General features: G+C 38.1%; 1 protein-coding gene across 1 annotated transcript; it reads left to right on the forward strand.

Moving 5' to 3' along the window:
• Positions 1–204: 204 nt before the first annotated feature.
• Positions 205–16,344, forward strand: LOC140172666 (sialate O-acetylesterase-like). The gene is made up of 8 exons (XM_072195799.1): positions 205–217; positions 1,263–1,604; positions 4,665–4,872; positions 8,398–8,522; positions 9,674–9,804; positions 13,829–13,950; positions 14,850–15,057; positions 16,012–16,344. Exons 1-8 carry the CDS (start codon positions 205–207, stop codon positions 16,342–16,344), a joined length of 1,482 nt encoding a protein of 493 aa, XP_072051900.1.
• The last annotated feature ends 1,127 nt before the right edge of the window (positions 16,345–17,471 follow it).

Here is a 17,471-nt window from a genome sequence, read left to right on the forward strand (position 1 = left end):
GATGCAGTAAAATCGGTAATATCTTAGCTATAAACAGAAAAACTTTACTTTTATTTCCTAGTTCAGGTTCAAACGCTATACCTGCAGTATACCGTACCCCACGTACTTAGCGTCAAGTTCAACATTAATGACTAAAGTAAAAGGGGAATGTTGCCAACATAATTACAATGACGTCCAACATTAATGTCACTTTTTACAATCACGATGAGTATGATGAGTAAGTTTACAACCCAATTACGTCTATACGCTCATGATATTGCTTGATGACCATGCCAAGTTCAGGAAATAAGAAATTACCGAACTTCTAATTTTGTACATTTTTTTAAAATCTCCGACGTGGGTTGTAACATATGTCTAAAGATATTAAAATTAACATGATTAAAAATAATGTCACTATCTTTAAGGAGGCAGATCACTCAAATTGGGGAATTTTAAACATTGTTTTGTATTGTATCTTTAAAAGTAATGATGACAAGTGCATAAAAGTATACATTTTCAGAAAGTAAATGATACAAGAAATCCAACTAGCAGATTTATGCCAAAAATGAGCAGTTTTTGAGAAAAGCGCCAAATTTGATTTTCCATGCCATTTTTTTTCGGTCCACGATAACAATTTACCCTAAGTATCTAAATTGACAAAAATTGCATATTTGTATTCTAAAGACCTAAATCTAGAAACAGATTTCTCAAATTTTTGATTTTTTCCTTCGTTTTAAAAATATGGTTCAAAAAGGATCAACTGACATTTTTTCAATTTTGACCAAAATTTTAGATATTTTAAGGCATATTTTAAAATGAGCAAAAATTCCAAAATTTGAGAAACCTCTTTCTAGATTTATGTCTTTAGAACACAAATATGCAATTTTAATACTTAGGGTATAAGTTGTTATGGTGGACCGGAAAAAAATGGCATGGAAAATCAAATTTGGCGATTTCCTTTCTGAAATGTACACTTTTAAGTTGTATGTATTTATCATCATTACTTTAAAAAATACAATACAAAACAATGTCTAAAATTTCCCACTTTGAGTGATCCTGCGTGCCACCTTAACAGCATTGGAACATTGATAATGTAATTATCTTCAACAACATTGGGATGTCAAAACAGGGACGAACACAGTTGCACTCTCCATCAATCATGGCTACTACTCGGAATATTCAACATCGTTGGTTTATACATTATTTTAAAAGCACCACAATCAAAAGATGCTTTTATGTTTATCTTATAGTAATATTTCATCTTCATTTTTTCATTTCACCAGCGAGAGCCAAGATGGTACGACATCTTCCAGCTCCTGTTGCAACAGAGATTACTGGAGACCATGTCACAATACACTTTTCGAAATGGTTAGAAGAAGTCCGTCACAACACCTATTTCATCAGAGTTATTCTGAAAAAGAGAAGAATTTCGGATAAAATGGACGAAGAGGCACCATTTGAAGTACAGGATGAATTGTCCAGGTTTTTAACGTATCGGATTGTACGAGGCTTAGAAGAGAGGACTACTTATGAATTTGTTACCGAAGCAGTGCAATTATCAGAACAAGGTGGTGAGGTATTTGGTCATACAAGTGGTATACTACGAGTTGAGACACCGTTTTCGGGTAAGTGAAACTTAAAAAGGAAGTTGACCTGATATATTTGGAAAATCAAATTCTTTCAAGCTCATGTGTAACATATAAAATGTCGTCCCTTTCAGACATTCATGCAAGAAGAACATGCAAACGTTCATCGTACTGACATTTATTCAGCGTGTTACTGGCAGTCAACATTGTTTTTATTAATGATAATCATAATGATCATGTAATAAATTGATATCAAATAAAGATCCTATTTTGCTCATTAACATATTGAAATTAGGAGTTCTAAATCGGTGTATTTCCGAAGATATCATCAAAAAAGTGTCAAATATAGTGTCAAACATGGTATACCACATGAGACGAATTCGACAGTTTTTTGATGATCTCTTCGGAAATATACCGATTTGGAATGCCCAATTTCAATATGTTAATGAGAAACATATGAGCTTTCATCTGATACCAAACTTTGCATTTTGATGGGGTAACGTTGGGCATGATTGGCTTTTAGCCAATGATTGGTTTTTAACCAATCGCTCACCGAGCCTCTAGTGCAATTATAAGTTCATTTTGTAACAGAATCTACTCTCAGCATGCAGCCGCCGACAGTTTATAAAGACACGTGCTTTGATGCCAATACAAAATAATTGTTTACCTGGGGTGGGCGATGTGTGGTACCACTTGTGGGGAAAAGATGCACCGCTGCCAGATACCGTTGACCACATGTGCTACACAAAAGTGCATAATAGCAATTGAAGCCATTTGGTGGACCATTTTTGCACTATTTTGTGTAAAATTTTAGCTTGAAACAGCTGGAAAATTGTGAAATGATGGCCTAATTAAGCCATTCGTGGACAAGTCTTCAGTAAAACAGAAACGAAAGTGACCACTTGTTTATGTATACGCAGGGGGGTGTCTGAGGGGGGATGTTCCCCGTCAGAAGTAAGAACCTTTTGCAAAATGAAAACCTAATTGAAGCCATTTGGGGGACTATTTTGGCACTATTATTATGTAAAATTTTAGCTTGAAACAGCTGAAAATTGTGAAATGACGGCCTAACTTGTGGACAAGTCTTCACTAAAACAGAAGCGAAAGCGACCACTTGTTTATGTATACGCAGGGGGTGTCCGAGGGGGATGTTAAGACGTTGGAAAATTTTGCAAAATGAAGGTCCAATTGATGTCATTTGGTGCATAATTTTTACACTGTTTGACTGTTATCATAAAAAAAAGGGACTTCAATCAATTTGCAAAATTTTACTTGAGATTTGAGATTCGCAATTATTACTAAAGCATGCATGGATTGATGTTGAAGTCAGCATTGAGTCCGTCTTAAAACTGACTTTGGTGATAAATGTGACGGGCCCTGCATATCGACGGGCCCGCAGTACAGGCTTTTGGGCTGAGGACTCGCCTTCAAGCAATGCCCAAAATAATCACAGGCCTATAATATATTATACTTACGATCGACCCGGCTGTGCAGATTTTTAGGTATGGGCAGTGATGGGCCTACTCAATTACGTGCAATTTAACATTTTTTCTTCTCTTTTTCTCCCTTTTCTCTTCTCCTTTTCTCCTTTTCTCTTTTCTTTTTCTCCTTTTCTCCCTTTCTCTTCTCTCCTTTCTTTTTTTTGGGGGGGTGGGGACCAAAATGTGGGGGGACATTTGATATTGTGTCCCCCCCCACTTTGAAAAGTGAGGGGGACGTGTCCCCCTGTCCCCCACCCGATTTACGCCCTTGATGCACATCGCTATTCGTATTACGTCTTGTTTGTACAATGTATACATCCATCAGCTACGTGAAGCTCCGCCAATAATTATGATAATAATACGATCGGCGATATTATTATACACGTATTGTAGGCGCTGTCCGTTTTGACGCATAAACTGTGTATATTGCTATTCGTCCTGCATCTTGTTTGTATGATCAACTGCGTGAAACTCTGCCAGCAATCATGATAATAATACGATCGTCGAGATGATACACGCATTGTAGGCGCTGGAATGAAATAGCAATTTTCTTCGTTTTACGTCATTTGTTTAACTCGAAATTAAAAGGGGACAATGTGATCAGTAGCTATCAGTGAAAACTAACATTATTTTAATCTATTCTTTACGCGAATCACACATTATTGCTTTAATGTCCATGCTGACAGGAAACGTTGTCGGTGTGTGCGCAACTGTCCATTCGTCGTGGTTGTGGCAAAGGGAAAAAAAAAAAGAGAGGACCAACGCGGAAGGCGCCGCAGAAGGCGCGCCGGTAGCAAGGACAGAGGTGCTGGTAGGCCCTATATTATAATAGCCAAAGCACTGTACAAAAGCAAAATACACGTATTCCATGGGCAGGGTTCGGTTTTTGCCGGCAAAAACCTGTTTTTGTCGGAAATGTGGCAAAGACTGGCAAAAACCTTTTTGGTTTAAACCGGCAAAAATGGCAAAAAATGGCAAAAACTCACATAAAATTATAGTCAGTCAAATCTTAAAAGGTAACGCAGAAAGCTCTTAAACAGTAACACACAACGTTTAATCAATCATTTAACATATTTTTTGTCTCATCAAGTCCGGGCACCAAGTCCTTAAACATGTTAAAATGAAAACGTTTTGAATTTGATATGACACATACGCACTAAGTGCACAAGTGAGCAATGAAAATCCATACATTTAATTTCTTAAAATGTTACTTATAATAACCAAATCTTGCCATATTAAACCTAGGAAATTATTTTTGTAACTTAATCATTTGTTTTGAGATGAAAAAGTGAAGCATTTATCAGTTTTTTTAGTTTTTGCCATTTTTGCCGGCAAAAACTGTTTTTGCTAAGTGGAAAAATCCGCGGTTAAAACCGCGGTTTTTTCCCGGCACCTGCGGCAAAAACTTGCGAACCCTGTGACTATGGGGGAGGATGGCTATATTTCTGATGGTCACCTTTTTACCATATGGACCTGACCAACCCTAATGCCCTGGGGTGGCCGGGGATGACCTACATGTTGCCCATTGAAGGGCAAAAGAATCAGAGCGGTTATGGTTACACACAAGCTATTAAGAATTCTAAAATTATTCCTGCGTCGGACCTTTCTTTGTACACAGATTCACTAGGAGGCAATGCCATCCGCAATTACAGGTATTTTTCTGCTGTGTGCTGGTTCTATGGTCGAGACTTACATGACACATATAAGGTCCCAATGGGAATGATCTCCACTAACTGGGATGCCACTCCTGTACAAGCGTGGTCCTCACCAGATGTGATGAATACTTGTGTGGAAAGTGCTAAAAAGGCAAATGTTACAAAAAGCAGGTGAGGATACTCATGTCAAGCATATAATTTTGTACATAATATATTCACAAGCCTCACTATTTGCAGAGCTGTGGTAGTTTCCGACCTGCATCTACAAGTCTTCTTTAGCAGTGGACTTCGGGTGTATATATAAATGCGCTTTAAATTTATAAATGCGCACGTGACATCTACAAGTCGCCATACCGTGTTCAACGATGTAAGGTACCCGGATGTGCACAAATTCCACACGCAAAAGTATAGGCGAAAATGACAGGTTACAAGGAAAATTGGTTTTGCAAAATAATGGCATTGATTGCAAAGGGCAAAATAATTTGACCCGAAAGATAAACTCTTTATTTGGATTTTCCATTACGGACAAAAAAGAATTATGACGGAAAAGCTAGATATAGCTGATTTAAAAAGTTATATTTCAATAAATGGGCGTGGCAATTGGCCATATTGATGACGAAATGTGATTCTTACTGCCATTAAGGTCAGAACTGGGTAGCTGCCGATGATGTTATTTGATAATGTTTGCACGTAGGGAATTTAGGGGGCTGTCATTTTCTTCGGAAGGAAGGGGTTATGGATTTATTTATTTGGGAGTCAAGATAAGTACCCCCCTAGTGCCGCCAATGAACATAACTCTGACCCTAATTTTAACTCTAATTATAACGTAAATTGAGGAAACTATAACTTTAGCCCTTTTCGGTATAATGACCCTCTCAAACTAATAGGCTAGATGTCCCCGCCCGACCTCCTCAACTCTAACCTACTCATTCGCTCGCAAATGGACAAAAAAACAAATTCAAAATGTGTTGTGTCCCCCATGCTAAATCGGTAATCTGTACACCCTTTGTCACCCTTTGACGTACAATTTAGAGTATAAACACGTAGATGACTGTACATGATCTAATCATCCCGGCTGGAAGATGTTGAGGAAGACTCGTATACTATACACCACGCTCATACGTTATATGACAATTTGACGTACAATCACGTATGTGATGCATGGTTTGAGGTTTATTCAGCTAGTAAGTTAGATCTCGTCATGCACATTATTGTCATGGTATTATATTGTAATTGTATACGTCAATTTTGTTCAGTTTGATTCAACCGGCTTATAAAGTTTTACTTTACACGGAAGGGGAAAGTTAGCAAAAAACAATTAATTTATGAGTGTAAAAGGGGGAGGGTGGTTTTGGGGAAGGGGGGGGACAAATAATATTTATAAAATTATAAGTAAGGCGAGAAAGAGAGAAACCCTGTTCTACGGGCGAACGGACCTTTCAAGTAGGGTCGGTCGGTCGGTTGGTATTTTTCTAAAAAAATTTAAATAACCCAAAAATCACAAAAATCTGTAAATAAATTTCAATTTGAGAAAATACAAAAAAAATTGTCCTGAAATTTCCGAAATTTGGGGTCGGCATTCATTTGTACAGGAAAAAATTGTTTCCCAATTTGTTCAAAATAGAACAGGGTTTACGTTTTTCGTCGCATAAATAAATAAATAAATAAATAAATAAATAAATAAATAAATAAATAAATAAATAAATAAATAAATAAATAAATACAAATAAATAAATAAACATTAGTTATGTTTGTACATGGGGGTGCTGTGCAATAATCATGATCCTTTGATATCCATGATTTAATCTTGCAAATTTATAGCATCGAACCTCAAGCCAATGTTCCTTGCCAGAAACAAGGTCACAACTGTAGCCACTCCTTCAATGGTCGCCATTTCAGTGATTGACAGTGATGTAATGCAAATATGGCGATGGCCATCTGGTCACGTGCGCATTTATAAAAGCGCATTTATATATGCAACCGAAGTCTACTGTTTAGCCACTGAAGAGATTATTCCAGCTGCCCATTGATTACCAGATATTGATAGGTTTCGGTCAAGTGACACAATCTTGTTGAAATGCATGGTGCCCGGTCTCTGTCTCAGCCGGCTTGTGCTCCCTCTCTGGCGTCAACTTCGAAATATCAATCGCCCTGATTGTATAACAGGTTTTCAATGTGACAAAGCTTGATTCAGGAATTCACTTTTGGGTTCTGTTATTAATGGGTTCTGTAAATTTCGGAGAAACCCTTCGCTGTCATCATCGAGTGGTAGCTGAATGTTGAGTGGTTAATCAGGGGGCACGTGCCCTGGGCGCCACCCTTAGGGGGCGCCGAATTGACCAATTCAGCATCGATTCTGCGCCCCTCCAAGCGATGTCAAAATTTCAGCACAAAATCATTTAAAATATAAATTTAAGACCGATATTCAGCTTCATTATAACAAAATTAATTAGTGGTAAGCCCTACGTGTGCAAATTTTCTCGCGCTCCGCGCGCGATTGTTTCAAGAATGGGAGGGGCGTCATTTTGTAACCTTAGCGCTGGGCGCCACAAGCCATAGCTACACCACTGTTCAAAAATAGCTTATAATCAACTATTTCGGCTGTCTAAGTACATAGTAACATATCTGAACGACTGCAATGTTTTCCTTAAATTTTTGTGTTTGCATTTGTCTTAAAAGGGTAGGCCTATACTTTTGGTGAAAAATATATCCCGTCTTACCAATAATATATCCAGGTTTAATTTGTTTGGCTACGGTTTTACGGTGTTCAGCAAATAGTGACAGGGAAACTTCCATAAAAGTGTTGATCGGGAGAAAACCCCAGTGAGGAAACCTACGGATAGTGAGACTGAAAAAAGACTGAAAATCGTCACCTGCAATGATAAATCACGTGACTTTCACAAAGAGGATATGTTCCTGTCATGAACATGTTCTCATTGTCAATGACGGCCAACGTGGTTAAACTCACTAATTAAAAGGTTTTTTTGCGGTAGTCACATACTGCAGATGAATATTTTCAGTCACTTTCAGACTCCTGCCTTTTTCTTGTGGTTCTCGTCCGATCACAACTTGTCTCCCGTCACCGGCAACTTTCTCACAAGCACTAACTATTATCATGATGGTATATGGTGGTATTCATGTATATAAGGGACCGTTCACAAACACTTGTAAGGGGGGGGGGGGCCTGATGCAAAAATTTTTATTGCAAAAATGTTTCGCCCCACCCCCCTTTACAGACCTCAAAATTTCAGGCCCCCCTTTTTGACATGAAAATTATCGGTCAACCCCATAGAAAAGCATATAAACTTAATTTTCCCAGAAAAATTTGTGGACATTTTTTCAGGCCCCCCCCCTTAGGAGGGTCAAAATTTTCAGGGCCCCTTTTGCATCAGGCCCTCCCCTTACAAGTGTTTGTGAACGGTCCCTAATGAGTGTAACCCTTGGGTACAGCCCCACTCCCACCTCGCTGCAGACTTGCACCTAGTGGAGTTTCCATATATTAGAGCCCCGCATGGAATGAAAGTCTAAACATTGTAAGGGTATTAAGGCACTCACGAAAAGCAATATACATTATTCTTTCAGCGAGGCTGTAGCGCCAAGGCAATAGCCCACACATATACCAACAATACTAACACTCTGTCTCTTGTTGGGACGAATTAAGACGTTTAAGTTTTTTTTTTTTGTGTGTTTGGACAGATGTGCATCTGAAACGGTGAAAACCCGTATTAAAGTAAAATATCGTAAAAATGACAGTGTTTTGTGGAATGCGATGATTCATCCATTTGTCAACATGACCATCAAAGGTGCAATATGGTACCAAGGTGAGTGGCCCAGCGTCATCGCCCCGATATCTTCATGGCAGAAATCGCCATGATTGTAGGCTGAATCCACTAGTTCTTCAACAGCCACGCATGACCATTTTGTTCCGACCTGTTTAATAGTTTTGAGACCATGGGCCGAGGGTCTACGGCTATTGACAATAGATGTCAGTGAAGCTGCATGGTACATCATCTGCTTTAGACTACCTCTACCAGTGGTCTACACTGCGCTAGTACCGTGTTATGTTCAGTAACCATGGCGAATGAGGGCAGCAGTCTTTTTTTTCAAAACGCATGGTTGTTTGTCAATATGCACGCTTACGACAATCATGTTCTTTCAATACATATATTCAAGTGCAAGCCTTACAATTGGTTTCATCATTTTCTATCCCGGTATCCAAAGATCTATCCGATAGCCTGAAAATCAATACAAGTGTATCGGCGTGCCTATAGCAGATATACGTGTATTGATTTAGTTTCCCTGTCTTTACAATAGAATTATTTACCAGGCATTGTCGCTGTGAGTGGTCACTTACTTCTCATGTTTAGCTTCGTTTATTTGATTTTGATTACTTAGGGTCCGGTTTATAATATGTGGCAGCGACAGATCCTTGAGAGCATTATGCATGCCTACTATTTAGTAATAGAAGGTCTACTCTATTGCGATCCCATCTAGAGCAATAGTGTTTACCGGACCCCACATGAGCAGTAAATAATATTGGCATACTATCCTGATCATAAACTAAAGAGATACAGACCAATCACCAACAGGCAAAGTCCCCGTAGCATCACTCGTAAAATAAGGGCCAATCGTTTCATGGTCGCGAAGGCATAGGCACGCAATGCGTAACCTACGTGATTTATTAGACATGGTCAATCGAACGATCGGCCTTCATGAATACCAGCAAGAATTCTCAGCGTTCAAAGTACGGAGACTTTTCCAGTTGGGGAATTGATCCCGACACTTACATCAGATATCCAGATAATATTATATTCACACAGTGGCAACAAATTTGCATGTACAACATATCCCAGTACTATCCAGATACTCGTATCAGAACCCCGCTATTGGTTTCGGATAGTCAATACTTAAAATATTTTGCCATGATATAATTGTAAAAGTCTCTACTTATTCTTATTGTTGTCCATTGAAGGTGAATCCAACACTAGAGATCCAGACACTTATAGATGTCTTTTTCAAGCTATGATAAGTGACTGGAGACACAAGTGGTATGCAGGATCCTCACAACAAACCAACCCTTTATTTCCCTTTGGATTTGTACAGGTATGCTGATAGAAATCCGTACTGTGTTCATGAAGACGATAATGGCAAATTTTAACATAAGGTTCAAAAGGGACCATTTCACTCTTATAGGCAATAGAGCCAAAATTAGTTTGATGTTTCGATCAACCATTGACGCTTGGTCGACCGTCAATCCTTATCCGTCGATTATTTATGATCAAAACCAAAGATGACAATTCTTTTAATGCAAAACACTAGTACCGAATATCATAACCAAATATCTGACTATAATATTTCAGTAGTTTCTTAGTTTCTTTTAGAAGGAACATCATCTCCGGTTTCATTTGAGACGACAAATACAGATTTCCAAAATGAAATTTGGTCATTGTTGTATTCAAGTATTGTGATGTACTCTGTATAATCCTGTATCTTGAAATAAGGGAGGCTACCATAGTAATAATTAAGCTGGATACTCAGTGAGTATTACAAAGTGTGGCCATGGAGTTTTCCTATAAGTTCAGCTTTTGAGCGATGAAGAACTGGGTGGATCTCGCCGACCGTGGATGTCACGGTTTTCAAGGTCACGACAGAAGAGCGGATACCTTGTAACAGGAATTTGAAATATTGCAATATTGCAACATACATGTTTTGGCTCAAATGTGAACAGAATTCTCAAAGCAGGGCATGATACGGTAGTACATACCTGATAGGTTGGTTCCTAAGTTTCCTAACTTATGTGCCGTAAAACCTCGTCTACAAGCATAAAGAGTACTTTTGATGAAAGTTAAATTAATCCAGGCGCCATCCATCGACAGAATTATAACAGTATGGAGTTTGAGCAAATACATTATCGATACAAGAATATACAAAAAAGTACAATTGTAAGACCAATCTATTGCATTGGCATATTCATGGCTGGTAAATTCAGCTTTCATCAAAAATACTATATATGCTTGTAGACGAGGTTTTACGGTATATATACAAAATATTCTCTCTGTAGATAAGTACATCATCAAAACTAAAGATTGGGTTTATCAACAAATATCCAAACATCAGATGGCATCCGACGAGGTAATCCATGTATTCCAGCCGTTCAAGGTACCTATGAATAATTAAGCAGATGACGTGTTTACCAACTCTGAGGACGTAGTGTTTCGTCTGTTTTGACGAATACAATTATGTTTGAATGTCAATCCAAAGCCGGGATCCAAAGATAATATTCAAGTTATTATTTATTATTACAACTGCTCTTATCATTCATTATTATTATTATTATTATTATTATTATTATTATTATTATTATTATTATTATTATTATTATTATTATTATTGTTAGGCCGTGTAAAATTAATATTTTGGTTCTCGTCCCTCCTCCTCAATTTCTGGGATTTGTCAGATTTTTTTATTTTTAGATTTTTCAATTTTTTAGACTTTGGAATGATTTATGAAATCTTCATACATATAAATAAGTTTATTAGAGAACAAGCATCACTTCCAAGTATTTTTATGGTACTATAGGGGGTTTATCCATCAGAAACTAAAATTTGAAAAAAAAAAAAATGCTAATCGTTACCGCGAGCACTTTGAAAAAAAAAAAAAAAAAAAACACCTCCTCCCTCATCAATTCATGAAAATCCTCTGGACGAGAACCAAAACATTAATTTTATACGGCCTTATTGTTATTATTATTATTAGGCCTATTATTATTGTTATTATTATCATCATCATTATTATTATTAGTGTTATTATTATTATTATTAGGCCTATTATTATTACTATTATCATTAATATTATTTACATCATTATCAAGTAATCAATCAATATCTACGATATCCATGAATGCTGACGTTGCTGATGATGATGCTGCTGACGATGCTGATGCTGCTGATGATGACGCTACTGATGATGACGCTACTGATGATGATGCTGATGATGCTGCTGCTGATGATGCTGATGATGATGTTGATGCTGCTGCTGATAATGATTCTGATACTGATGATGATAATGCTGCTGACGATGATGATGATGCTGCTGTTGCTGATGATGCTGATACTAATGCTGCTGCTGACGATGCTGCTGCTGATGTTGATGCTGCTGCTGATGATGATGCTGATACTGATGACACTGACGATGATGCTGCTGCTGACGATGTAGATGCTGATGATGATTCTGATGCAGATGATGCTGATGATGCTGCTGATGATGATGATCCTGATTATGATGCTGATGATGCTGATGATGCTTTTGATGATGCTGATACTGCTACTGATGATACTGATGCTGCTGATGATGATCTTGCTGCTGCTGATGCTGATGATGGTGATGATACAGCTACTGATCATACATGTCATCATCATGCTACGGTCATCGTGCATCATCATCATGCAAGTCATCATCCGATGCATCATTGTCATCATCCATCATCAGCAGCATCATCATCATCATCATCAACATTATCAGTATCATCATCATCATCATCATCAGCAGCAGCAGCAGCAGCAGCAGCAGCATCATCATCAGCATCTACATCGTCAGCAGCAGCATCATCAACGTCATCAGTATCGGCATCATCATCAGCAGCAGCATCAACATAAGCAGCAGCACCGTCAGCAGCAGCATCATCAGCATCATCAGCAACAGCATCATCAGTAGCAGCATCAGCAGCAGCATCATTAGTATCATCATCAGCATCCCCATCAACATCTGCATCATCAGCAGCAGCATCAGCAGCAGCATCATTAGTATCAGCATCATCTTCAGCAGCAGCATCAGCAGCATCATCATCATCCGCAGCAGCAGCAACATTATCATCATCAGCAGCAGCATCATCAGCAGCATCACCATCGCCAATAGCATCATCAGCGGCATCATCATCATCAACATCATCATCAACATCATCAGCAGCATCATCATCATCAGCAGCAGCAGCATCAGCATCTGCATCGTAATGAGGCAGCTGTATCAGCATCATCAGCAGCAGCAGCATCAACATCATCAGCAGCAGCACGCAGCAGCATCGTCAGCAGCATTATGAGCAGTATCAGCATCATCAGCAGCAGCATCATCATCTGCAGCAGCATCATCATCAGTCGCATCATCAACATCATCAGCATCATCATCAGCAGCACCATCAGCACCTTCATTGTCAGCAGCAGCATCATCAGCAGCAGCATCATCAGTATCAACATCATTATCAGCAGCAACATCATCAGCAGCAGCAGCATCATCAGCAGCAGCATCGTCAGCAGCAGCATCAGCAGCAGCATCATCAGTATCAGCATTATCAGTAGCAGCAGCATAATCAGCAGCATCATCAGCAGCAGCATCATCATAAGCATCATCATCAGTCGCATCATCAACATCAGCATCATCAGCATCAGCATCATCATCAGCATCTGCATCGTCAGCAGCAGTATCATCAGCATCATCATCAGTATCAACATCATTATGATCAGCAGCAGCATCAACATCATCAGCAGCAGCATCATCAGCATTAGCATCATCAGCATCATCATCAGTAGCGTCATCATCAGCAGCATCAGCATCGTCAACAGCATCATCAGCAGCAGCATCATAAGCATCAGCATTCATGGATATCATAGATATTGATTGATTACTTGATTAGATTAATAAACTGATTAGGTTAATTAACTGATTGCGTTCAGTGACAAAACCCCTGCCCATTTTAACTACCCCCCCCCCCCCATGTGAGATGCTGGCTGCCCTGATAGAAGATATTTAAATGCTTTTTTATAGGCCTAATAATAATGATGTAAATAATAATAATGATAATAGTAATAATAATAATAGGCCTAATAATAATAATAATAATAACACTAATAATAATAATAATAATAATAATAATAACAATAATAATAATAATAATAATAATAATAATAATAATAATAATAATAATAATGAATGATAAGAGCAGTAGTAATAATAAATAATAAATTGAATATTATCTTTGGATTGACATTCAAACAGAACCGTCAAAACAGACGAAACACTGTTCCTCAGAGTTGGTAAATACGTCATCTGCTTGATTATTCATAGGTACCTTGAACGGCTGGAATACATGGATTACCATCAGACGAACGATGTAGGTTATGTACCCAATGCTGGAATGCCTAATGTCTTCATGGCTGTAACATTAGATCTTCCAGATGAAAAGTCACCATGGAATCCGTAAGTATGATTAGTGTGAGCGGTCAAATTCTTAGCGTGGTGCCACACATATGAAGAGTCAAGAATATTTGAAAGAAATTGAGGCAGATTGAACAACATCGTGAGTATCGTATTTCAATGTCATCATGTACACTTGACAATCATCAGTTGTACCAACCCTCTGACAGATTTTTGTTCCTGCGTACTGAAACGCTCACTCAAATAAATTAAGCCCTCAAACGGCTTGCGCTAATCGTAAGTTCATCCATTGCGCTTATTTTAACGAACACCTTTTAGCCCGGGGTAGGGTAGAGGGTTTGTTGAGACTAATTTTTATTTTTGCTCTTATAAAAATTCTTTAGAGTGATAATGAGTTTAAACTCATATTTGGATAAGCCATTCATCAAAAATCCAGTGAAAATTGCATGTTTAATTTTTTAAGCCATAAAACATTTCCCCTCTACGTGTAGGGTATTACCTAAATAAATAGGATCAGGGCACTCGACACAAATGACAGTACGGATATGATGCTCCCCTAGAAAGACCCCTGTTTTTAGACCGCGCAGCTCTGAAAGACCCCTGAATTTGACCCAAACAGAGCACTCAAAGGTTTTGATAATTTCAGCTGTAAAAGACATCTAAATTGATAGTTACTCACATTTCTGTTTTTTGGGAGATTTTCAAGCAGAAAGCCAATAAAGACTTTTTTGCAGCTCCAAAAGACCCCATCTGTTACCGGCACGCCGTCATCTCCCAAAGACCCACCACCTCAAAATTCCCGGGAGCATACCCACCAAAAATGTATGATGCGGCCCGGGCTTAGGACTACCGGTTACAGACCTAGTACGTTTACAACCCGTTTCTGTCATACAAAGACCCTATTATCAACTTAAACTTGTATAAACATAATTTTTGAACAGAATCCATCCACGATATAAACAAGATGTAGCAGCACGTCTTGTCCAAGCTGCCAGGGTCGTAGCATACCAGGAGAAAGGACTGATATACCAAGGACCATTCCCAACTAATTTTACTGTGGACAGTTATGCAGGGACCATTGAAGTGCAATATAATAATAAGGGTAGTGAACCTGTTCGTCTAGTAGGACCCCGCAACAACACATTTGAGGTAACTCACTGACGTTAAAGAATGACCCCGGTCCCCCAACTCAATAAAAAATTACCCCCTTTTCCGCGCTATTTGGTAACCCACATGGTTACCAACTTTTGTATTGAGTTGGGGGACCGGGAGAATGACGAATGTGATATTTGTAACATTTTTAATGAGTTCACTTTTCACTTTTCAAGTCAGGTCATGGATGCAGTTGTAGTTTAAACAACCTCATGCTGCGTCACCTGCGCTGTTGGGATCAACTAAAGAAAACGAACGTCATCAGCATAGAGATGCTACTGAAGGTCGTGACTGCGGATTATAACCAATGACTTGAATATAGTACGTCAACACTTAAACAGGCTAATAACCGAGCCCGGAGGGATCCCACGTGTTCTTTTTTAATACCAACCCGTGCATCCTACTACTAGTACTCAATGTATCTACGCATAATCCAATGGTCATTTTTTTTACTGAACTTGCCTAAAAAAGAAACTTATAATTTAACTTAATTGGAACCCAGCCATAGAAATGTGTTGGGCTGTGAATTTGGTCCAGGAAGGTGTTCCATGTCAGTGCATTCTGCTGTTGTGTCAATTGGACAACTGTTTGGTTACTGACCAGTGTTGAGAGTAGAGTATTGAAGTAATCCTGTGTGCAATTTTTGTTCATTTTTATGGAGAGGATTTCAAGATATGACCTTGTGAAAAAGTATAAGTTTCTTTTTGAGGCCAGTTTATTTTTAAAATTTAAAAAAAATGCTTATTGTGGGCTGGTCTTCATTATTTCATCCTCTGAAATTTGGCTTGATTGAACGCGCCTTGATAGAACTTTATGTCTTTGTATTATGTATATATCATAACGGTATTACATAGTTAGTATATCAATTTGTGGCTATATGGGCCACTATGACAATTGCTAAAGGTGTCAAAATTTCCCAGCAAAATTTCTTTTTGAATTTTATTTTTCCAGGTATGTTGTTCTAATTGCACTGAATGCCAAGACGGTGATACATGGATTGGTACTACTGAAATAGCTGTGACTGGTTTGTATTCCATAAGGATGAACTATACCTGCGAAGACCTTGATCCTGTTGCTATGCGCTATCTATGGAGGGACTATCCGTGTACTTTTAAGAGGTGTCCAGTGTATAACCAAGATAGCTTCTTACCTGCACCACCATTCTTGTTACCATTGGACTATACCTTCAATTCGGCCGTACACTTTGGGGGTCTCAAATTTCTAATTTGCTTCTGCCATGTGTTTCTTTTTGCATGTTACTACTTTCCCTTGGGAAGATATTAAAACATCTACATAATTTCTTTATCGATAGCATAATAGCATCTTCACACCACCAAGGTATATTTCAATGTGTGACATTTTTTGAAGGTTGTAAGTAATAGTGCGTACACTTGGCCGTTACCGTAAAGTTGGGCATGACCAGTGATGATATGACTAATATTTTGTTGCTTTATTTCCACGTATAAATTATAATGCGTTGCCCAGTGGGCATCCGTCGGCATTCCGATCGAGGGACAAAATCTAAGTCAAGTTGTTTCTGTGTCATATACAAGGACTCGGAGACTTCAATTGTTTAACCATGCTGTTGGCCAGGGCGGACATGTATACGCTTGGGTATGAAAAGATCGAATGTCAAAATGTTGAACAGAAAATTTTGCCCACTTTGATATTTCCGTTCATTGGTTGCTCATCAAAATCCCATGACTGGTATCGATAAGGCTCTACATATGTTTTCTTTAAAGGTGGGTAACCGGATTGACAATCTCATATATCCCCCACTTTTCCTCATCAAAAAAATTATTTTGGTATCAGATGAAAGCTCATATTTTTTCTCATAAACATATTGACATTTGGCGTTCCAAATCGGTATATTTCCGAAGAAATCATCAAAAAACCGCCGAATTAGTCTCAAAATTATGGTATACCATATTTGAGACTAAAAAAGCAGTTTTTGATGATATCTTCGGAAATACACTGAGTTGGAACTTCTAATTTCAAATTGTTTATGAGAAAAATAAGGCCTTTCACTTGAAATCAATATATTACATGATAATGATGATTATCATTAATAAAAACAGTGTAGACTACCAATATCACGCTGTATAAATGTCGGTTATTCCATTAGGAATTAGTCACATTTACAAAAAACATTTACATTTTCTTTTTGCATGAGTGCTTGAAAGGAATGCCATTTTACGTTATACGTAAGATTTAAAGAATTTGATTTTCCAAATATATCAGGTCATCTTCCTTTAACGTACGTATAGTTTTTCATCTTTTAATCTATACTATTAGAAAATTGTGCCGTAGAGAGCACTCTAAGGTTCTGTGAAGAACCTTAAAGATTTAAATAGGCCTTGCCACTTTCAAATTCATGATTAATTCAGGGATTCATCGTAAAGTTAACATGG

This window comes from Amphiura filiformis, chromosome 16, assembly GCF_039555335.1.
Source record: "Amphiura filiformis chromosome 16, Afil_fr2py, whole genome shotgun sequence".
Taxonomy (NCBI): domain Eukaryota; kingdom Metazoa; phylum Echinodermata; class Ophiuroidea; order Amphilepidida; family Amphiuridae; genus Amphiura; species Amphiura filiformis.